The 24,776-nt window shown below is 40.7% G+C and overlaps 1 protein-coding gene across 3 annotated transcripts in view; it reads left to right on the forward strand.

Annotated features, from left to right (window-relative positions):
* LOC127004372 (caspase-1-like) overlaps positions 1-24,525 on the forward strand; it is a 25,531-nt gene extending 1,006 nt beyond the window's left edge. For 2 of the 3 annotated variants that reach the window (XM_050872000.1, XM_050872001.1), the window contains exons 2-8: positions 5,001-5,168; positions 7,095-7,233; positions 8,063-8,183; positions 9,061-9,239; positions 9,375-9,510; positions 9,826-9,978; positions 10,890-15,401. In XM_050872000.1, the coding sequence (XP_050727957.1) occupies positions 5,011-5,168; positions 7,095-7,233; positions 8,063-8,183; positions 9,061-9,239; positions 9,375-9,510; positions 9,826-9,978; positions 10,890-10,975 (972 nt within the window). In that variant the 5' untranslated portion in view covers positions 5,001-5,010 and the 3' untranslated portion in view covers positions 10,976-15,401. Of the gene's footprint in view, positions 1-5,000; positions 5,169-7,094; positions 7,234-8,062; positions 8,184-9,060; positions 9,240-9,374; positions 9,511-9,825; positions 9,979-10,889; positions 15,402-22,735; positions 22,864-23,909 lie in introns of those variants that run through there. The other variant, XM_050872002.1, reaches the window with a different exon arrangement.
* The last annotated feature ends 251 nt before the right edge of the window (positions 24,526-24,776 follow it).

The following is a 24,776-nucleotide window of genomic DNA, read 5'->3' on the forward strand; positions in this document are numbered from 1 at the left end:
ACTTCAGATGGGCAGATAGGTGAGGGTCCACTAAATATTTTCCACACTTTAATCATGTCAGCTCTGAGCAGCCTACCTCTCACTGAGAATAAGCCAAGTGCAGCAAGGCGTTCATTATATTCCATGTTGTTAAAGCCAGAGATTTACTTAGTCCAGCAACATTGAACCCCTTCCAGCAATGTGAGGTCTCCCTCGTATCCAGTGTGCCAAATAACTGAGCAAAATTCGATGACTGGGCGAATGTGAGTTAGATACAGAGAAAGCATAAATGGGGAGTTGCGGTTGACAGTGCTCTTAAAAAAAAAAGAAGGTATCACCGTATCAGTCTGGGAATCTTTCACAAAAGGGCAAATACCCCTGGCACCTGAGAAGGAGGGGTTCTTATGTTCTTCGGTTATTTATCCGTTGTGGAGGTGCTCATTGGACTTCTTAGGATGACCATCACAATTAGGGTTGAAGAGTATCGAGTATTTATTACTTTTACTTTACTTATACTTCAGAATTACATTCAACTGAAACCAGTTGTTAATTAACAATTTGGTAATACTGACAGGTAATTGTATAGTTTAGCTCCACCACATCAAAATACCATGTATGCCTTCATTTTATGGTTAAAGGGTGAAAATGCATGCCTTTTAACTATAACATAAAGATGCACATGGTTAGAAATAAACCCAACATAGCAAACCCAACATAACCATGCCAGCGTCACCAATGAGTAGGAGACAGTCTGGGTGGCAGCTTTTATCTGGGATGCAGCTGTTAGGTTTGGTTACATTAGGCCAGTTTAGATAAGGTTTGTTTCTAACCATGTGCCCCTTCATATTATGGTGAAAGGGTATGTACTTTCACCCCTTAACCTTTAATATGATGGCATACAGTATATTGTATTTTGATGTGATGGAGCTAATTACACATTACACACTAGCATAGAAAGTATGATTTTTACTTGTTCTATCCTTTAGAAATTTTTACTCTAATCATCGTAAATCTCATCAATAGGATTCAGTAACATAATATATATATATATATATATTTTTTTTTTTTTTTTTTTTTTTAATTTCAGTTAACTCTGGGCTAGTATCACAAAGGGTACGTATACTTGCCCTTTGTGATACTAGTTCAGAGTCACCACCCCACTCCGTCTTGTGCTGCCTATTTCCGACTACCCACACCACATGTCAAATATATTTAAACTACTCCGACTTAACTGTCGAGGGGGAGGAGCCCCCTCGACTCAGGGGGCTTTGCCCTCCTCAACCCACTTCTAATGGGGGGCTTCGCCCCCCTCGACCACCCTTGTTCTAAGAAGGGGATCTTTATCTGTCTACCTTGTCAGTCCCACATTTGACACTCAACTGAAGTTTGCTATATTCAACCATTTTCATATACGTATAATGAAGTTTGTGTGATAGGGTAAACTCGCCAATTAAGACGCAGTTTTGAACACCTTTTTATTTTTCAAAAGAAATTAAACCATGTTCCAGGCACTTACAGTTGAGTTTCCTATATGACACTATTGAGGAATGCTTGGTCTTTAACATGCATGAAAGAGATTCAGGTATAACAAATATAATGGTAGTTATAGGTACTTAAAGTCAGTGCGTCCTAATTTGGTCAAAATTCCTATTTGTTGTGCACCTTCTCCAATTAAGACTCATTTGCATGCTTTGTCTTTCTTGTTTTCCTTTTTTTAATAGGAACATAAATCTTACCGTGTTGCATCTACTAACAAAAGATAATTAAAAACTACCAACAGTTGCTGCTGTTATTTCCTCTTAAAAGTAAACAAAACTGAACAAAACATATCACTTTCCTTTCCGAAGCAAGTAGGGGCAGAGCGACTGTGCTTACTAATTTAGGCCCTTTCCTTGTGAGGAGAAATAATCTCTTAAGAATACTGGAAACATTGTTTGGGAACTGGAACCCATATGTGCGTTGCTTGGAGACAGCTGTTGGAGTTTTCAGGACCATTAGTTCTTCCTCCCTGACGGATGCAATGTCTTCAGTTTCTGGGTTGACATAAAAGCCTTTGGCTTTTTCCTTCAGAGAAAATACTGCAAAGCCGTTATCTTCATAATCAGTGACCTAAGGAAGGTTTTGGGTTTTGCCAGCGTCGGGCAAACACGTTAATGATCCTTCCGCAGGTTCACCTACGGAAACCTTGTTACGAATTTTACTTCCTCTAAATGATCAAGTTTGGACATCTTTCCGTCAGCTCGAGGCGCCAAAAGCCCAGCGGCGAAACCGCGTGGGCTCGGCATCCGAGAGCGCCAGTCCGAAGGCCTCACTAAATCATTCAATCGGTAGTAGCGACGGGCGGTGTGTACAAAGGGCAGGGACGTAATCAACACAAGCTCATGACTTACGCTTACTGGGAATTCCTCGTTCATGGGAGACAATTGCAAACTCCAATCCCTATCATGAAAGGATTTCAACGGGTTACCCGCTCCTCTCGGAGGGGGATGACACGTTGATCCCTTCAGTGTAGTGCGCGTGCGGCCCAGAACATCTAAGGGCATCACAGACCTGTTATTGCTCAATCTCGTGTGGCTAAAGTTGCCGCTTATCCCTCAAAGAAGAAGCTGCGAATTGGACACCAATTGCTGGGCCCGAGTCTCGTTCGTTATCGGAATTAACCAGACAAATCGCTCCACCAACTAAGAACGGCCATGCACCACCACCCACCAAATCGAGAAAGAGCTCTCAATCTGTCAATCCTTCCGGTGTCTGGGCCTGGTGAGGTTCCCCGTGTTGAGTCAAATTAAGCCGCAGGCTCCACTTCTGGTGGTTCAAAATTTCAATTTTGCAAAGTCACTACCCTTAGCTTGGCTAAAAGACATGTGCAAAATTGCATCATATCTTGCATGTTTTACTGCTATATAAAAATGTTTGGGAATATAGACTCGTTTTTTTCAGGGATCATTAATAGATGGTTTTAGATCATTTTGAGCAGTTTTTTCTCACAAGTACGTCTTAATTGGCGAGTTTACCCTATATCTGGGCACCTGTACAGGTGCAGCCATCACAGATGCGCACTGCCTAGTTAACTTTGTTTCCACTGTTGCTGACCAACCTGCATGTACATGTTTGGAGTTCAAGTCGTTTAGGCCGTGATCCCTTTAGGTCGAGAGTCGTGTGTGTGTGTGTGTGTGTGTGTAAGAGAGAGAGAGAGAGAGAGAGAGAGAGAGAGAGAGAGAGAGAGAGAGAGAGAGATGTGTTTGTTTGTTTGTGTGTGTGTGTGTGTGTGTGTGTGTGCAGCCCGGCGGAGAGGGGTGATAGTACAGGGACAGATAAATAATACCTACTATACCAAGTCCATCGACTCTTAACTTGAGTCCTGTGACTTGGGCCGGGGAAACCTCCATTCTTTACAGATTTAGCGATGACCTGCTTATGGCGATCTGTCTCTCTGTTAGTCTGTGCGTTATCTATTTATGGAATATATATGTACACATAATACGACTGCATGGTGTTATGAATGGCTTGGGATTAGAGGGAAAGACAACGACTGAGTGGCGCCCAAGGGCTCAAGTTAAAATCGATAGGCTATACATTACTGGTCTCTGCCTCTGCTGACATCATAGGAATTGAACAATTGGTGCAGTACCAACTCAGCAAATCAAACTCCCCACTCACAATATCAAGATACTGCTGCCTAGTAAACAATGTGTTGCAAAGCCTGTGCTGCCATTCTTGATATTGGTCACACTGCAAAGCATGCTGGTTGGATCTCACAGGTCGAGCGCACAAAATACAAGGAAATTTTGTAGGCATCTTGAGCGATGAGGTGTGAGGGGATAATGAATACGGAATTTGACTTCAACATATCAGCTAAGTAAGACAGTGTTATTAGACTGTTTCGAAATTAGTATGTGAGAGGTGGCAGCACAGGAAATGTGATAATGGTGTATCTCTCATCGGCCCCTACCAGTGTGTGGATAGTGCAGTGTTCTCTTGCAATGTGATTAATAGTTAAGTGAAAAATGTCATATGTCATAACAAAAACTTATTTTCATATGGTTATAAAAATTAAGGTTCAAAGAGTCGCGGCTTAAACGACTCGGCCTATAGTGGTCACGGCCTAAACGACCCGTACCACATGTTTGGCTAGCCCACCAGCGAACCGAACCCCGCACGTACTGAATTTGTTCGGCAAAGCATCTAGTGGAATGGCTGAAAAGTTTGTTGAAGCTAAAATTCATTATATTAAGGTCCATAAAGGCAAGGGTTTACTGTATGTAATTCTGGATATTTACCTTACTTTCTGCATATATCTCGAGACAGCATTCGTCCAATGGGTTCTGTTGTGAGCTGATTAATTTTGAACTCTCAACATTGTGAATAATCATGCCTGCTCAGTTTCTTTTCCTGAGACTGTCACTGTCCATATCTGACTTATATATCGTGATAAGGACAACACACTGGTTGAAAACCCTTTGCTTCAAACAATGGTTGAAAGCCCCTCAATAATTTACCTTATTTTCTGAAAGCACTCTAGTTCAGTCTTATATGAATAAACATATTTCTAAGTAAGGATGAGAAGACTTTATTTCACTTATTGGGTTTGAGTGCCTAGCAAAGGGACAAATATAAATTCTATGCAAAAATAAATATCTTGGTCGTAGCTAAGTGGGTAGTTGGTGACCACCAGAGATCAAGAAATGCATAAAAGAAATTACTTTGTGTGCTTTTGTAACTCACAATAGAGGTATGTGGGAATGGGAGTCCCATTTTATCAAATTATTTTTATTCCTCTAAAGGTTACAATTCTGGAACCAGATCCTGTTTCTTAAGTGATTGATATTCAGACAAATGTATGGTAATTTGTGTGTATATTTTAAATTCTCTACTCAGCTTATCCTCATTCCTCTTGCTTGGTCAAAATTTGCTTTCATTCACATTTACATACTTGAATTAAGATTGTGGTATGTAAGGATAGATATTGTCAATGCTTTTCCATATTTTCTTAAAGAAATTGATGATGATCTATTGAACAGATTGTTTGGAATGGATAACATCAAGGAAAATGGAGGAGTACCAGTGGATGGAGAGCAGTCTGCACAAGACTCAGCACAGCCTGAAGGAAGTTGTAGTGAAGAGAATCAAGTCAACTCTGAACACACAATGAATGGAGACAATGTGGATGCTGGAGGACAGGGATCAATGTAAGGCTTGGTCCAGTTGAAGGGGGTGATGGGATGTTTAGAGGTAAAAAGGGAGGACTGGGAAGGAGGGCAGGTAAGGGGATTTTATTATGTTGTCTATTATACAGTGCTGTAGGTCTTGAGACCCGACTCGATGCCAGGTTGATGTGGTCTTGATCTTGGTCTTGTTTGATGTGGTCTTGATCTTGGTCTCCAAACTTCTGGTCTCGGAGCTTTGGCTCGAGACCAGCATTAAAAAGTGCATCGTGGCTTGGAAAGGTTGCAATTTGTGGTCATACATAGAGAAAAATTATGGGTAATTCGATTCACAACACGCCATACAGCTGTCTATCTATAGATAGTGGACTGTCCATAGACACTGTTCACTGCAGGTGGTGCTGATCAGCTAAGCACACAAAAGCTCGGGTGACGGGAGGACACACACAGCACCAAGGAGTAGGGAAAGAAATCACTGGGAATCATATGGGTTTTCTTGTATTTACCAGTATATGGCATAAAAGGCACAAACAGGCATGAAACATACTCATGCTAGCAGGCCAGACTTCTCTCCGCTTCAGGCTCCCCGCTACCGCTATAGTAATGATGCGTGACGCAGCGTGAGCCGAGTCCTACAAGTGCTGACAGAGTGCGTGCGAGTTGAGAGAGCATGCATGGTGTGGCCATTCTTGCAGTGATAATCTCCCGTTTCCATGCACACATGTTGGCAGCTATGTTTACCTCCATGTACTTCATATACAGGTATGCAGTCCCCACAGTGTGGGGATTGTATACACATAGCTAGCTGAACTTGTGGTGTACATGTATATAGGGTGCGGCCCAGCATCCTTAGTACATGTACACCACAAATTTAACAAGTTCGCTTGCAGGGTTGCCAGTTCTTCAGTAACTTAACTGTCATGAGCTCAAAACTTCATGGCAATCAAAGTTTTATTTCTTTTCTAGTTTACTGAGGGAAATTTCCTACACAGTCTGGGCTATTTTTGTAGATGGCTGTAGCGGAATTGTGGCACTCCCTGCTGAAGTGAAGCAAGCAACATGGAGGTCAATCTTGAGATATGCACTTGCCTCAATTTGACCAACTATTCAGTCCTTCTGAGGCAACTTTTCAGACTAAAATTCAAAGAAGTTGTGGCCTTATGGTCAATTTTTTTCAAACATATGCCTCGGAAGAGGGCAGAAACAGCAGGATCAGAGACTACAGGCAGTAGTGAGGCAAACCCACAAGAGGGGAGATGAACCAATCACCTCACAGCAGCTCAAGGTTATGCGACTCTGCCAGCCAATCAGTGGGCACAGCCTTACCCGCTCTCTCTTCCCACTTCTACAAGGCAAGGCTTACTTTCCCTCCAATATAATTAATTATTCTCTTTCTACACCAAATCGTGCGTTCGCTCTCCTTTTTGCTCTTGTTTTTAAGATTTATTTTGTCTCTATGGCAGAGTGTCTTTCAAGCATTGATGAAGATATTGCCTCACCCTCTGATGTTCGCAAAAGGGCTAGGAAGGAGGAAATAGAAGGAAAGCTTGATATAAGAGAAGCATAATCTGTGGAAAGAATATGTGTCTACGTATATGGAGAAAAACATGGCAAAAGGATCCATGAAACAACAATGATATACCCGAATTAACACAGTCGCTATATGCTTGTTTTCTTATGTGTGTTGCTTGCCTCGTGTCCGCTCTGGTTTGACTCGCGGCAAAGATGAGCAATGCTCACCCAACTTCAATTGCAGTTTTCTTGTGTGTGTTGCTTGCCCCCTTTTTCAATGATAAGCAAACTTGTGTTTGCTTCTTAGGAATGAAAAGTGCATTTCTTCCCATAGTTTATTAATGATATTTTACATCACCCAGAGATATACTATTACTGTGCTTTCAGACTCAGGTTTAGAGCTGTCTATGTTCATGTTTTGTTTTGTTTTGACACCAGACCGGGGCCAAGGCCAGTCACCAATGTTGCAAGAATGCCAGTCCAGGCTGAGGGTTTCCGCTACAGTGGGTCTCACAAGTGCCGTGGTCACTGTGTCATCTTCAACCATCGCTATTTTGACCGTGCAACTGGTCTTGGGGTTAGTCATGAGTTGTTTTCTTGAAATGAATAAGTTATACACCATTAAAAACTTATATAATATAAAAGAAAGAAAAAAATTTAGTATACAAGGATTGAAATCATCCAAAAACACAGTTTTTAGATACGACTACTTAAATTTTTTCAATTTTCAGCAGCATACTGAAGCCACAATAATTTTTTGATTTATATTTACTCATTATTTCATGATATTTTATTTTTTCTCTAATGCTTCATTTATATTTAACCCACTTAAGGCTAATTGATGGTGCACACATGATGATATATCAGTTATAGGAATCAAGTTTAATACATGAAAAGTAATATAAATAAAGTAATCAAAAAGTGTACACATGGCAGATATTATTTTCATATTGTTCTAAGTAAACTGCTATACTCTTCTGATGAGATTAGGAAAGGTAAAGGGTACTTCATGATCAAGGAGGTCATCATACAGAGTAACCTCCACCTGCTGGTCATGTCCAGATGCTACAGAGCTCTGCCCCTGCTGGACAAATAGGTGTTAGTAATGCCTCTTCTAAATGTCTGGAAAATAGGGAAGGAAAGTCCTGAGGTCAACCTGCTTGCTACTTTGCCTTATTGAGGAGGCTCACCATTAGCTCTTTGAACATAGCCTGAGAATACAAGGGAATTCCACTTTAATTAGAGGCAAACAAGCCATTCCACATTGTCACCATTGTGCAGAGAGGAGGATGAAGTATATTAATCCATCAGAACATTGTTAGGATAAATAATGAAGTCTTATAGTTATCATAGTTAGTATAAATATTTCAGAGTTATGTTATACGTAGTTACATTTTCTCTGGCAGGAGCGGAATGGGACAGACCGAGACAGAGATCAAGCCAAGCAACTCTTTCTTCAGTTGCAGTTTAATGTGACAGTTTATGACAATCTGACTGTGGCTAGAATTAAGGAAGTACTTCAAGATTGTAAGTTTCCATTTAGAGTAGCAATCCATCAACTCTTCTGTGCCTTTTCTTTATAAATTCAGATTGGAGTTCAGCATAATTTTGAAATAGATGTTCCTCTTTTAACCATTTATCAGGGTCCTCATGTGGCATTGTGCCGATGGTATTCTTCATATTAATCTATTTAATTTATAATTTAGTAATGCTGTTTCCTGTAAGTTTCAGTAATTTAACATTTTTGTATTAACCCGAGAACGTTGGCAGACCCTTTTCAGGGCTTTCACGAGTTCTGGCTGTGGTATGGTGGACCCTGAAAAGGGCTCGCCATAAAACACCTAATTCAAGCTAATTGTAGGGGGTGGTGGCATAGCGCAACCCATCTTGAGGTGGGCTTTTTTGTCATAGGTGGTGATGAAAGGTCATGGCATACTGAATTAGCTATCCATACAGTAATCACTTGTCAAATTCTCTATAGTAGACAACAAGCGACTCTCGGCTAGATGCCACGCGTCATGAGACTGTTTATTTTGTAACAAACACCACCCAAAAAGAATGGAGTTTGAGTAAAAGTAAATATTTTTAACGGCTTTATGGTTATGAGAGGAGTACTCTGATGTATGTTCCATGTTCTTTTCTTAGTCTCAAAATGCAGTGTAATTTTGTTGTTTCTTGGCCACTTCTCGGCTTTCCCATAGCCAAAGCCCACGGGTTAAATGGGATTAGTGTGGTCAGCATTCCCCATCTTTCTAGCTCTTTACTCAAATGTAGTTGACAACTGCTATTGGCATGGACATGAAACTTAATGTTGTTTTCATCACATGGAAATTATGTTTAATGTAATGTTTGTAGAAATTTAGTTTAGTGAGAGCTAACCATTACAATGTTTCCTTCTTTACAGTGGCATTTGGCACCGATCATACTGACTGTGATATGCTTGTTGTGATCTACATGTCCCATGGGGAACATGATGTACTGTGGGGCAGTGATGCTTCCTTTAAACCTGATGACTTGTTTGAAGTTTTCCAAGCTGATCAGTGTAAATCTCTTGCTGGAAAACCCAAAATTTTCTTCATACAGGTAATATTTGATAACTGAGGATTTTGATCTCTGGGAAAGAGCTTTTGTCCTAAATACTTGATGATGTCATAAAGGCATGTTGTACTCTTTAATATATTTTTACATGACACTAGGTTCTGTATCATGTGCCAACAGGCATGTCGTGGTGAGGGCCTTGACTCTGGAGTAACTTTGGCCCATAGTCGCCCCAGTGATGAAATAGACTCAGGTGTCATAGCCTACAAGATCCCCACCACTGCTGACTTCTTGATATGTTGGTCTACAGTGTCAGGTAAAGGCAGCATGACATAAGATGGGAAGAGATCAGATGTTAAGTATAATTATAGAAGTAATATATCCTTCCATGCAGTGGCATTTGGCATAGATCATACTGACTGTGATATGCTGGTTGTAGTGGATTTTATTTGAGATATGCACTTATCACTCATGTATTTTTTCTATATTCATATAATTAGAATGCATGTGTTGCAAATAACTACTTATGACCGCATACCATAATGTTATAGTACGGAAGATGTATGCAACTAACTCCTTACTTTAGTGTGTTATGTTTAATATATCTGTTTCTAAAGAGTTTGTTTTTCAGGTCACTATTCATGGCGCAACACCACAAATGGGTCATGGTTTATCCAGTCTTTGGTGCATGTGTTGAGCAAGGAGGCAACACATGAGGACCTTCTTTCCATGATGACCAGTGTGAACAGGCACATGGTGCTCAACTTTGAGTCTAATACCCCATGTAAGTGTAATATTTATAGTTGTAATACAGTAACTCAGAAGTGTGGTTGGGAAGTGAGTTGTTGATAGAGTAAATGAGAAGTGCTGAGGGAGGTTTGTTTCTGTCAAACACCTTCCAGTACAAGTTAATCTACAGGTATACTTGAGCAAGAGGGAATGAAAGAAGCTCGATAGATTTTATAACTGTGGATAATAGCAGAATGTATTTTGTATATGGGTATTTCATCTTTTTCCATTGTCTTCTATTAATTACAAGAATCACAGTCCTAATTGTAATTCATTGGGCAGTTATATTATAAGCTAAAAAAAAGGTAGAATATTAACATTACTATGATCTCTCAACTTAATTCTGTAATGTCTCAAGAATATGATATTATTCACCTTATTAATGATAGCAACAAGAATGTTCTAGGTTGTTGGGATAGTCCTCTCAGAGGTAGAAATCAAGTCATTTATCATCTGTAACTGACATATTTTCTCATTTTCTAGTCTCCTCAGATTCTTGGTGAACCAGGTACTGTGGGGAGACAGACAACTGCTAGGTTCACTTGAGATAATCATCTTATATTTTAATGGGCCTAGCTTTAGGCAGGCTTGGAATAATCTTAAGGGAAACATATTAAAGATGCTACAGTACCATTTGAAATGTGCACTTACACCATTATTGCAGATTTATTTTTATTTTTTACTGATATGTACATTTCTGTACTCTGGATTTCCAGGGTATGTATACACACAAAAAAAAAACATCCTTTATTTCTAACCCATATATTCTCTTCATTTTAAAGTATAATACATGCTCATACATATCTATCAAAAGAGTAGATGATAAAGCCAGCAATATTTGGTGTTGTAAATTGAAGTAGCTGTAAAAGTTCATTGTAAAAGTCTAATACTGAGAATTTTTTTCAGCCCAGCAACACATGCATGGTAAAAAGCAGTCTGCAAGCATTGTGTCGACTTTGATGAGAAAGGTCTTCCTGTCTCCCAAGTATTGACAGGAAAACAAGGAGTGTAAAAGCCACAGACCAGATGTAAATGTTTCATCCAGCATCCCTGGAGATACAACAGTAAGATCCAGTGAAACTAGAGTTATGCTTGAACAGTCAGACCCAAATCCTTCTGGGTTATCATGTTGGCCCAAAAAGCTTAAGAAGAAAAGAGGGAATGTAACAAACAACAAGCCAAAGCAACAGTTTTGGAATTTTAGTAAACACTGAGTCCTTAAAATATCCAACTCTTTACTGATATATATATATATATATATATATATATATATATATATATATATATATATATATATATATATATATATATATATATATATATATATATATATATATATATATATATATATATATATATATATATATATATATATATATATATATATATATATATATATATATATATATATATATATATATATATAGTACAAGTAACAAATTACCTGTCTGCCAGTATATTATACTACATGTGATTTGGGGCATTAGTAATGTGACTTTACTGAGTTACCTTCCTGATTTTTCTTGACGCTGTTCATAACAAGATTTCTGTTGAACAATGGAATTATTGACTGCAGGTGTAGCTGACCAACCCTTGATTAGAGGGGATACCAAGAAAATAATTTAAATTTCATTCTTTCTCTGCTGATGGCTTTTACCTCCTTGGTGTGCATAATCTCATTAGGATTGATAATGGTAAATATAGAATGGTGAGCAACAACTGAACTGTTTCAGGTTGAGTATCGACGAGGTTAATGATGTGTATAGCATAAACATGTCATCTTGGACATAGATAAGCACAGGTGCCTTAAACTCTACTTATCTGCTTGGTGTCAAAGTACAAGTTTTGCACAAAAGAAACTCAAGTCTTTCATATGATCTTTCATATTGTCAAATGCCTGGCACCCATCTTTCCCACCAGCATACGCTCAATTGTGATACTATGTCTTTCAGTGGAAAATTGATATAAAGTTACACACAGTCAGTATTTCAATAACTGATTTTGAATGAATGTCTCACTGTCAGTATAAATGTGGTACGAATTTTGTTTTTAATAATTAAATCTTTCATATGTAATTGTCCTCTTGTTGTTTGCATGAATGTTTGATATGGTCTAGTTCTCTTAATTAATTTGTGAACATATTTAGCATTATGAATGCAAGGTTGTGGAAAGACCATTTTCATAGAGTTAGAGGTGGTTGTGGGTCTGAATGGTGTATGGCCTATTTCTGTGAACACAGATACTTTGTTTATTTACATTTACTTTTTTTCATTTGGATAACCCTCTTTATTAATGACAAAATTAAAGATATGAATTATGTATCATACCTGTGAATGTAGAAAGATCAATGTGGTCCTTAGATAAGTAACATTTCCATCTATAGTCAGTAGTAATTTAACAGAAAAAGGTTATTGTAGATGTACTTTATATACATCTAGAACATTTTTTACTCTTGTTGAGAAATACTGCCATTTTGATAAACATTTAGGCTTAAGTAAATACTGATAAAGGGGTGTGACTTTTTGTGAAATGTGTAAAAAATAAATATAAGTAACATGATGAATGCCATGAAGAAAAATATGCAGAAGATAACCTCTTGCAAGTGAATGGTGACAAGGAAAGTTAAGCTAAAGTTTTGCTTGCATCTAATACCTCCTGAAAAATCTCATACTGAACATTGCTGCTCTCTTAAATTCAGTTCTTAATAATGGCTCAAAAGGCCCCAAGATATTTGTGATGAGTGTCATATAGTTTATAAACTATCATTAAGCTTGTAGTGGATCACGATATTATGTGAAGAATCTGCTGTGCTGCACTGCTTTAGAGAGTTAGGGCAGATATTTACTGGCAATCACTTAAACCTTAGTAAACTTGAACCAAAAATGAGTAAATGTCATTTGATGTTATTTTTTAACCCGTGGGCTTCGGCTATGGGAAAGCTGAGAAGTGGCTGTGAAACGACAAAATTATACTGCATTTTGAGATTAAGAAAAGAGCATGGAACGTACATCAGAGTACTCCTCTCATAACCATAAAGCCGTTAAAAATATTTACTTTTACTCAAACTCCATTCTTTTTTGGTGGTGTTTGTTACAAAATAAACAGTCTCGTGACGTGTGGCATCTAGCCTAGAGTCGCTTGATGGCTTCTATAGAGAATTTGACTGTATGTCAAATTCAGTATGCTATGACCTTACAGCACCACCTATGACAAAAAAAGCCCACCTCAAGATCACTCGCCCACCATAAATGATCTAGGTCATTCATGGTGGGTTGTGCTATGCCACCACTGCCTACAATAAGCTCGAATTAGGTGTTTTATGGCGAGCCCTTTTTAGGGTCCAAAAACAGTGCTCCCCATCAGCAGAAGGTGGGTAACAAACAGTTGACTTGTGTCTAGGACACGTGATCCATTGATGCTCTCATGTGCTTGTTGTTCTAGGGTACTTTTTATATTGATAGACCAATATGCTATGTAGTTCTTAAAATGAGGGAACTGCAGATCTTAATCCCACATGAGCTATGCCTCTTCATAACAAATACATAGTATTAAGTTGGTTTTTTTGCATGTTAATTATGCATTTTCATTTCATTTCATTTGTATTATATGCATTATTATTATTTGTGTTATATAATAGGTATCTTCTGCTAGCATCTGGTTGATATTATCTTGTATATTAGATGAGGTTTGAGAGGAGAGTTTAGGCCAGTATATATTGCTGTTCTTGATTTTCAACATGGCAATATAAGGTTTGTTTAGCCTAAATGATTTTTTACACTCTACCCAACCAAATGCACTGTGTTCCAATGGAACACAATATTTGTTATAGCACAACTAGTCGAGTTGTCTTGTCATAACTCAAGCAGGTCTCCCTGATTGTAGTTAGAGTCCCACCACTAGGTTTCAACTGCTGTGGTACAGATCCTTGTAGTGTGTGGACAGAGACAAATTCAAGACTGTGTGAGATCTAGTAATTATGGATTAGAAATAATGAAAGCAGACTTTGGAACTAAAGTGTTGGGAGTTTTATAAGCCAAGCCTCACATCACTCACTGTAGTTATCTAGAAGATTTCTTAATGTCTAGTTGTTAAGTGTATGTTAGCCAAAATTAGCAAATATTCAATTATTAAAGACATTGGGTATTTATTACACAAAGAAACATTAAGTTTTTGTAAAGTACATGAATTAGATATGTTTGTAATACCTTTTTTCAGTATTATATCTTGATAAGTTTGTTTGCATTATTAAAAAATCTTTGGAATTATGTTGCCCAAAGTAAAACTCATTAAAGTTTTAGCCTTTTAAGTGTTTTTTCAAGACTTTAAAATTAAAAACTTGAGTCTTGAAAATTTGCCATATTTTCTGTAAATATTGGAAGCAGTCATTGTTACATAATTTGCGTTAGACAAGGTTTTTATTTTATTTAAGTAAATTTTAATTGGATGAAGGGAAAAAAATCAACTCTATACAACTGCCCCCCAAAATTCACTTTTCCACAAGGCCTGGGGCTCTTTGGCTCACCTGGAAATGTTGTCACTGTTGGCTTTGTTGCTGGTAAAATCTCTGGCACTTGATTTATCAGCAAAGTCTTTCAATATATGTTGTGGCATATGGTAGGACTAGCCATTTGTAGAATGAATTTGTAATGAGAAAATAAAGAAGAAGGGTCTCATAAATGAAAAAAAACAGAAAAAAGATGCTATACTAAGCATAGAAGCAAAAGCAAAATGCATATCAGAGGCATGGTGAGGATGGACTTGTATATCAAACAAAAAGCAGCAAGTTTTTCATTCAAGCCTAAAAGCAAATAGTCCAAATGGTTTGGTCTTTTGTTTCATACGTAACTGTTTACCACAAACAGTTTATTCAAAACAATGTATAGTAGTTAATTTAAATGGTGAGGTACCAATATGGCAAAGCCTGAAAGCAATATGTATGAAGTACAGACCATTATGACACAGTGGTCTATAGATATAGAGGGAGGTTTATGCAATGTACAGTCGTGTTGCTCCCTCACACCACATCCACCAAGTGCATGCATGATATCAAAGCCAGAGACCAGTGTGAGACTTACAACTAATTTTATTCAAAGCTGTAGGTTAGTAACTAGTTTGATATATTTTTTTATTTTTTATTTGTTGATTGTAATGGTTTCAAACTAATATCCATTAAATCTACATGTACAATGCAAAATCTGCTCAATATATGCGAAAAACAATAATAACTTATTATTATTATGATCATTATGATTATTATTGTTATATTATTGATGCCATCATTTAATAATTAATTCCTGTATGTTTCTCTTAAATTCTCCGATGCCTCAGGTTTCAGATATTATTCATTGGTTGTGTCTCAGTGCTACATGGACCAGTGTAATAAATACTTTTAAATGTGCAATAAAATGGACTACAGAGGTTTTTTTTTTTCAATTACCGTTTTTGTTTTGTGTGTGCGTCAGTTTAACGAAAACTGGTGTTTGTATATGGGCTCAAGAGTATGCCATAATGCAGGCGAGTATAAGGAAAAAGTAAATCAGAATCTTATACTTGAAACACTTGAGTTCAGCAATTTAATGAAAAAAAATGTTGATGTGAATTGTATGACCACTACAGAATGTTATGAGGCAGCACAGAGGGAAAAAAAATATTTGAGGGACAGGAATTTATCATTCACTGACTTATTTATTTAAAGACGAGGGTTGCTTGCCAGACCCGATTGAAATCTTGAGAGTGAATTCTTACTGGTCGATGGAGGTCCCCATCAGGCACAACCTTGACGTGGAGTCCCATCCACGTAGCAGCACTTATATAGTGACATCCTACATGTAAAATGGTTAAAAATCTGCCGGTAACCTTCCCCCCACCCCTCTCCTTTTTTTTCAGACCTGTTGTGTTGATTGGGGTGACTTCTGAGAGTGGTGCATCAGTGCTGGGGAGGAGGAGGGGTCTTGAGTGTCCTCGGCCTCGGACTCCTGTCCACTGCCAGACAAATTTTGCTTGATTGCTTGATGATTGATGGTTTATTGTTGCAGGTAAACAACAAGGGAGAAGGGAGATTTCGTTTCTGCAAATTCTTCCCCCTCCCTTCATCAATTTCCTACTATCCCCCACCCCCTTATTTTCCTACATTGTGAGTGCCGTGTTTATAGGATGTGAGGCTATAAGTGAGGGTGAGGGAGGTCACCGTATGTTTACCTCGAGTTTTCATACGACTCAAATGAGTAACTATCCTTCAGTTCAGTCCTACTGATCCGGTTATCGGTGAGAATTAAAGCTATCACTCAGAGCTCTATAAAACCTAAATTAATTAATGTTAGCGACCGTTCTCACGGGGCAAAAGTGGATTCAACTTGGGACGCACTGCGCTTCATGTATCGTAATTATAAATGAGTTAACTGCACTGTATTGTAGGTACAAAGGTTTTATGGTGCTACCTACGATATGTCGTACATTCACACTATGTACTGTACCTATTACCTTGGGTTTGGGATGGCAGGTTCCTCCCTTCTCCTTTGTTGTATAATTGCAACAATAAACTATCACTCATTTTAGTCCGGGCGATGTGAGGTAACCGTAGCCGCGCGGACACGGCGAAGGAACATCCCCACTCAGCCGAGGCGCGTCAAGAGGGGCGGGGCGTCACTCTGGCCGCGGCAGTGGTCGAGGCGGCAGAGCGCGTGGTGTAGGCGCTCTCCTGTGTGGCTCACGTGCGGCAGGACACATGGTGAGAGGCGAGGACGGACACGGCCGCCACTTTACAGGAACAACATCGGAATCATATAATTTTGACGATCCAGTTAAGTGTCAGCACCGCCCAGGACGAGGGGCGCCACAGCCATGGACTATCTCCCAGGTTACACAGGTGAGGGAAAAATTGGGTTTGTACTTTAAAAGATATACCTCAAAACAAAATATGTATAGGGTGTGTCATATATCACTACTTCCATCACAATTATTATAATTGTTCAGTAAATAAAAGTGCATGTGGGATGCTCTTCAACAACCCCCGCCAGGCCAAATTGCCGCTCAAGGCATAATCTCCTCACAGACTGTTGTAAGCCCCTTTGAACATACACCGGGAGGCACAGCGACCCCCCCCCCCCCACCCCTTCCCCGCCTGGCCCCGCTCCCACCCTCCTCTCCCCCCTCCGATGAGAGCTATTCAACAGTATTTGACCCGAACTTTTTGCATCGTCATTCATCACTACTGCTGTCACTACTTGTTGTTGTTGCTACTCTTACTATATCATGAGATTTATGGATGAGAGAGAGAGAGAGAGAGAGAGAGAGAGAGAGAGAGAGAGAGAGAGAGAGAGAGAGAGAGAGAGAGAGAGAGAGAGAGAGAGAGAGAGAGAGAGAGAGAGGATAAAGTGCGAGTACGTAGAAAATGAAAGTAACTACCACTCCGCTAGTTCCAGGTATATATATTTTTTTTTTTCTTCTAAAATATTGTTAATTGAGCAGGTAAAGTTGGCATTCCACTCACCCCTCACCTCTGCCCCATCACCACCATGTCTAACCCTCCCCTCCCCCACCCCATGTCCTCCATAATGCACCTTGCCCCCGACATTTCCTCCTCCCTCCCCCACTCCCTTCCACACAAACCACTCGTTACCTTACCCCCCATTAAGGTTCCGGCCATAATTCCCTTGCTAGTTAAAAACAGAGTAATTGAGATAATCACAAACATCCCAATTTCCGCGAGACTAAAATAAGAAGGCGTAATGCGATATCACTAAGAAGAATCAATGTTCATTATAATAAAGCTTAAACATGCACAGAGTGGTTCGAGGAGGGTGAATACGAGTGGTGTCTGTAAAAGAGAGAGAGAGAGAGAGAGAGAGAGAGAGAGAGAGAGAGAGAGAGAGAGAGAGAGAGAGAGAGAGAATCAATGGCGTGACCTCGTACTCCCATAAACACCGGCTTCTTGTCTGGGACTCATAATAACCACCAGAAAAATAATGTTCGTACCGCCCGCCCGCCCGCCCACTTAATGAGACCCACAGCGAGTGACGTCACGATCGTTTGTGTTTAAAAAAAAATGGGCATAAGTCAAAGTTCCTAATTGCCTTACGGTCGTTGGTGACTTGGTTCTGTTGATTTTGATATTGATAACACTCACACTATCTTTTATCTATCTATATATCTCTTTTTACCTCCCTTCCTTTAATAGTATAGCTAGCCACCTCCCAACTTATCGACCTACCTATGTATATGCCTCGCACCTCCATGTTTTCGTAAGTAATAAGAGTCTAAGGAAAAAAATTCTGTATAGTACCTTCCTGCTCGAATAGTCAGTGTTTCTTTTGATTCATATGGCTATCGAAGGCAGATCGCACAGGTGCATGGAAAGCAGCAGGCCTCCATGCTTCTCGATCCTCTTCCTTTTTAGATTTTTTTTTATAATTCTTGATGATGATGATGGTCATGATAATGTTGATTATAGCGAGGGGAAAGAGTAGGGGAGGAGGAGGAGAAGGAGGAGTAAGATGATGATGATGATGAGGAAGAAGATGATGATGAGGAGGAGGAGAAGGCTGATGGTGAGAGTGGAAAAAAGGAAAACTGATATTGATATAGCTGATGATGATGATCTTGAAAGGCATTAATTGCGTACGCGCGTGCGTGCGTGTTTGCGAATGTGTGTAATTTTTTTCTCCACGGCCTGTCACGAGTTGAACTCGCTTTCGCCAGCAGGTACCCTCACGACGTGAGCAAGTGCTCATTATTGTCGATCTCTGGGTACTGCCAGGACCTCACACACCACTCACCCCATACCCCTTGCTCAAGGGGGGACAGTAACCACTAACAGTAACCACTCCTAGTCAACGGAAAGAATCCGGCCTGAGCGGAGATCGAACCGCCGCCTGTTTGGCCGTGAAGCCTTGCAGCGTGGCGCTCTAACCGATTGAGCTACTGGAGCGGTACACACACATGATGATGATGATGATGATGGTGTGTGTGTGTGTGTGTGTGTGTGTGTGTGTGTGTGTGTGTACTTGCGTGCGTGCATGTAGTATTCTCTCACGTCTCTCTAACAATAAAAAAATGTGCCCGATCCGATGTAAACAGATAATGAACTCATAACATTCCTGCGTTTATTAATAACACACGAACACGCTTCCGCGTTGAGACGCCGATGGACGAAGGGGAATGATGATGATGATGATATGAGGAGGAGGAGGAGGAGGTGGAGGAAGAGAAGATAAGAAGAAAAAGGAGAAGGAAAAGGTGGTCAAATGGAAGAAAATAGAGAAAACAAATAAGATGAAAAGATGATATATATATATATATATATATATATATATATATATATATATATATATATATATATATATATATATATATATATATATATATATATATATATAGTTTACCCGTATATTACTGAGAGAGAGAGATAACAGCCGTCATAACTTATAGATTAACAATGGCACATAAGTTGTGACATACCTAAGAATAATAATACACGGAGCTAAATTTTGCACTTATTTGTCATATCCGTGTTTCCTTGGTGGCAGCAGTATAAGTATTACTTTTTATTATATATATTTATTTATCTATATATTTATTTATTTATCATTGCTTTATATTTTAACCCTTAACGTCTGCTCATACTGTAAAAAGAAAGAAAGAAAAAACAATAACACTTGATACCTAGCTCTACTTTCCTACTGGACCCTCTCTGCGACTCTTCCCCTCCCCTTCCCTCGATCTTCCCAGTCCTTGTCTTCTTCCCCCCTTTCCTCCTTTCCCCTCTCTGCACCCTCGTCCTGACACAGCATAAACACGCCACGCCTAGAGCCAGCACGCCATCATCCCCTCTTACAACACCCTCGTATTCGACTTGCTTTATGGGGCTCGCTCTAGCACCAGGGAAAGTGTCGCTTGTCGAAGGCGAGTGGGAGACAGCGATAAAAGAGAAGTAATAGTCAAGAAGGGCAAAGGGTGGATGAATGGCAGATAATGGTGTGAATAATGAACAGGAGGCGATGATTGTAGGGGGCAAATGATGATGATGTTGATAATAGGTAAAGGGTCCAATAGGAAAGTAGAGCTAGGTATCAAGTGTCATTGTTCTTTCTTTCTGTTTACAGTATGAGTTGACGTTAAGGGTTAAAATATAATAGAGAGAGAGAGAGAGAGAGAGAGAGAGAGAGAGAGAGAGAGAGAGAGAGAGAGAGAGAGAGAGAGAGAGAGAGAGAGACTTACTACTATATCAGTATGAGAAAGAAAAAAAGGAAAAAGGGTGGCTTCCGTGACTTGGTTTTGGCGGCCGAGAGGGAACCGAACCTAATCAGTAAAGGTTCAGTCCAAATGTTGTCTAACCCAGCCTTGACCCCTCTCTCTCTCTCTCTCTCTCTCTCTCTCTCTCTCTCTCTCTCTCACACACACACACACACACACACACACACACACAAACAAGGGATAAAAAAAAAGAGCAGTGTTACCAATTCAAGGTAAAATGAAACTGAGAAAGAGATAAGAATATAAGAGTGTTTGAACGTCTGCCTCATCTTGCGTGCGTCTAAACTGGTCTGAAGGATGACTGTCAAGACGAGAGAGAGAGAGAGAGAGAGAGAGAGAGAGAGAGAGAGAGAGAGAGAGAGAGAGAGAGAGAGAGAGAGAGAGAGAGAGAGAGAGAGAGAGAGTCGAAGGAGTATTACTATAAATAAGACATCCTCGACTTATCATCAAGGGAGCCGAACCTGCAGGCGATCTTGATGATTTATGAGAGGAGGAGGAGGAGGAGGAGGAGAAGGACGCTTAGGTGTGGGGAGGGAGAGGAAGGAGTGAGTGAGAGAGGGGGGCTAAGAGAGTGGTTAGGGGGGGCGGAGCTCTATCAATGTGGCGCGGCGGGAGCATTCATCTCTGGGTAATCGCTGTGCATAGGTGATGAGAGCAAATTGGTTATCGATCTCGCACCGTCTGTCATGAGCGGCGGAGGGATCCAGGGAGGCGCCTGTGGTGGGGTGTCATCTCTTGCAGGAAGCGAGGACGTTGAAAAGGCTGGCTGCGTGTATGCATGTCTCCTGATACCCAACGGAACGGAAGGGAATGTGTGAGTGGTGGACATATGTAAGTGGGGCATTAAATCACGCTGCATGGACTTTTTTTATTTATAGTGTTTAACAGAGGAGAAGGAGAAGAAAAAGAGAAGGCGGAGAAGAAGAAGAAGAAGAAGAAGAAGAAGAAGAAGAAGAAATAGAGAAAGAGGAGTGACGGGAGAAGACGGAGAAAAACAAGAATGAAAAAAAAAAGTAAAAAAGAGGGGAAAAAATAATGCACAGAGCAGCACAAGCAAAACACACACACACACACACACACACACACACACACACATACATAAATGACACAAAAACAAAAACAAAAAAAAAGTCTTTGGCCTACTTTCACGGACTATAACGTTGTAACATAAACATCTCAGGGCACAAGTAGTGACCTCTGGGAGTCCCGCAGTTCCGCAGGATGGTGCGTGTGTGTTCCCCACTTCAAGGGATCCACTGTCGCAGGCATGCAGGAAGACTATGCCGCATGCTTATTCAGGGATTACCGTTCTCCCGCTTGTTCTCAGTTCTCGTGGGCCTATGTTTTGGCGTATTAGTGCGTGTATACATTAAACGCTCTTGTTGCTCCCCGTTAGTTAGTTGTTGACTGAAGCTGCGTCTGTCGTGTTTACTTTAAGGCTTATAAGGATATACATAAGATGATCAGACAGACAGCCGCTCGTCTCCTTGCCACCTGCAGCCCAGCCTATCAAATCCTCGTATACGTAGGGTGTGTTCCCCGATTCGTAAGCACCAATCCAATTTTGCATTCGTCAAAAATAAAGAATGCATGTCGTTCTTTATTTTGACTATTTTGATTATGCGTATACCACTACATACTTTATTTTCAGTCTAGTGGTGCGTGCGACTTCGTGACCACACCCTCTATACATCATCCGTCGGGCCTCCATCAGGGGCGCGCCGACCGTGTCCTCATCACCCATCGATCTTCCCTCCTGGACTCCTCCGGTCACTTTACGAGCAAGGCTACCCTCACATGTCAAGTGGCCCCGAGCTAATCCCTTGCGAGAGTGGACATTGGCACGAAATTACTCTCTCAGTCGGCGAGGAGAAAGGAGGAGTCCGCGTTAATGTGTACTACTTCATTGCCTAACTTTAATTTCCATACCTGCTTTTTTTGTAGTTTTTTGCACTTGCCCTTGAGCTGCTTCCTTTGCTGTAAAAAGATAGTAGAGAATTCCTGGAAGCTAAATATGCCACGGAGTCCATCGTATTGATTGCAGACGTAAAAAAGTTATGATCTTTTACTTCGCGACCCTCACCGAAGATAAAATTGTTTCACGTTCCCCCAAGTCAATGTCAGTAGGTCAGTCTGCGAAGGGTGGAGCGTAGGGGGACGTAGGGGTAGGCGTGGTGGGTCTAGGATGGTGGCAAGGAGGAGGTTTGGGATCATAAGGGAGTCAGTGGTCTATTTAAGGGGGGCATAGGAAGGGCAAGGAGGTTTGGGGTCATAAGAAATAAGAGAGTCAGTGGTTTTGGAGTATTCAGAGGTCACACGGGAGGGGGGTCAGGTAGTGGAAGGGGGCGGAGTAGGGGAAGGCCTAGAGTCGCCAGGTAAGGAGGTTAGGGGTCACGAATCGGTCACGGTAGCTTTGGTACGTGTTTCTCTTTGGTCACGTGAGCCATTATCGGTGCAGTTTTTCGTTACACAAAAAACTAATCACCACCATCACTCTCCAGGTCACGTGAGGGGCGCGAAGGCGGACTGCGGGCGTCGTCTTAGCATCCTGGCAGCCCACAACACCCTCACGCCGCCGCCCACGCCCACGCCGACCCTCTGTGACCGCCTAGACGACCTACAGTGTTTGGTGAGTGGCGGGGAGGGAGGGGGGGCAGAGAGAGAGAGAGAGAGAGAGAGAGAGAGTCAGAGAGTCGCCTTGGGTGTCAGAGGACGGTCATCATCATCCACTATAACGCTGCATAATCGGCGCGGCTCATGCATGCGGGTCTGAGACACACCTTGAAGAATGCCTGCATTAGTTTTTTTGCCTCATCGCAACTTTTTTTATCTGGAATCTTTCATTTTATTTCTCTCTCTCTCTCTCTCTCTCTCTCTCTCTCTCTCTCTCTCTCTCTCTCTATGGGGAAAATCTTCAAGACGAAGAAGTCTCTCTCTCTCTCTCTCTCTCTCTCTCTCTCTCTCTCTCTCTCTCTCTCTCTCTCTCATCGTGCGTCTTATATTACATCTTCTCTCTCTCTCTCTCTCTCTCTCTCTCTCTCTCTCTCTCTCTCTCTCTCTCTCTCTCTCTCTCAACGTGTCTTTTTTTATTATTCGAAATTACTGGTTTTTTTTTATTATATATTCATGCTTTTTAAATACTTCATGCTACGCCTCGAAGGTTGTAGCCATTGAGACGAGGCTGAGCGACATAAAAAGGGTAGTCGTTTGTCGCCTTGTAAGCACTCATCCAAATAGTACTCACATGAGGTCTAGAGTAAATAATATTATGGTTAACTGACGGGGAATGAAAAGGAAATAGAAATAAGGAAACTTTCTCAGTTGCGCTAGACATATCAAAAGCCTTTGATATGGTCTGGCCATTGGAACGAGACTGAGCAACATAAAAAGAGAAAACGTTCGGCAATTTGTACGTACCCTTCCAAATAGTATTAATATCAGGTCTAGAAAGATATATATTATGGCTAACTGACCTTGGGAATGAGAAAAAAAAGGAAATAGGTAAAAGTAAAGTTAAAGACAAGTTATCTTTTATACCCATAAGAGTAAGTTTTTCTTCCATGATGTGAGTACTATCAAGACAAGTGCGTACAAATTTGCGACTATACAACGTTTCCCTTGAGCAAGCGCCTCCTTACAACGTTTCCCTTGAGCAAGCGCCTCCTGCCGTTACAGAGGAGCTACGAGGCGCGCGTCAGTCGCCTGCCAGTCGGTCTTCCACTCCCCATCGTGAGGAGCCGCGTGGACCACACCCCCACGCCCTCGCACCTCCTCCACGCCACCTACAGCCCCTGACCACCTTGCCACGCTCCCGCCGCCAGCCTGTGTGTGTGGGGACGTGCTGGAGTAATGTCGAAAAGGACTGCGCAAGCAACGAGTCGATACTTCTAGGTTGCAAGTGTTTGGGTATAGAAGAGAGGTGTTGGTGGGGCATGTGAGGCTTAATTGTTATCACTAGCAGTAATCTTCACACTTTCCTTTACGGCTATGTCAGTTTATAAGCATTATCCTCACGATTAATTTGCAAGCCGTTTGGCAGTTCGGATAGATTTTGCGCCTAACGCCGTCTGGTATTCCCTTATCTATTTGTGAAGAAATGCCGATCCAGCGAAATTTCTATACCATATGTAGGCTACTTAGAAGGACCCTAATGTTGCATAGCACCAAAGATAATTATTAGTGAAATTCAATGTGTTCTACCACTGTGTAATGTAGTGACAGGTGTATACATAAATGATTGTGCCATAAATTTCTTGATGTTTGCGAGTACAGGTGATTAAAGGGGGGACTCTCATTTTGTTGTCATTCTCGCTGTTTGTTCCCCGACCGGTCTCCGCGTGTGTCAATACATTATTTCTTCTCTTTTGTTTTCATCTGGGTGGTTGGCGCCGTTAACTGTTGTAGCCTTTCATCAGAACACGCAAGCCAGTATTTATTTGCTCATCTTTCATGTAGTCATGGTTTGAGGGGTCGTTGTGACGCTGGGACGTTCTGAACAAAGCCTCTATTTAAAATAAACAAGGTCATTTCCTTTGGCAAGTT

Source organism: Eriocheir sinensis, chromosome 28 (assembly GCF_024679095.1).
Source record: "Eriocheir sinensis breed Jianghai 21 chromosome 28, ASM2467909v1, whole genome shotgun sequence".
Classification (NCBI taxonomy): domain Eukaryota; kingdom Metazoa; phylum Arthropoda; class Malacostraca; order Decapoda; family Varunidae; genus Eriocheir; species Eriocheir sinensis.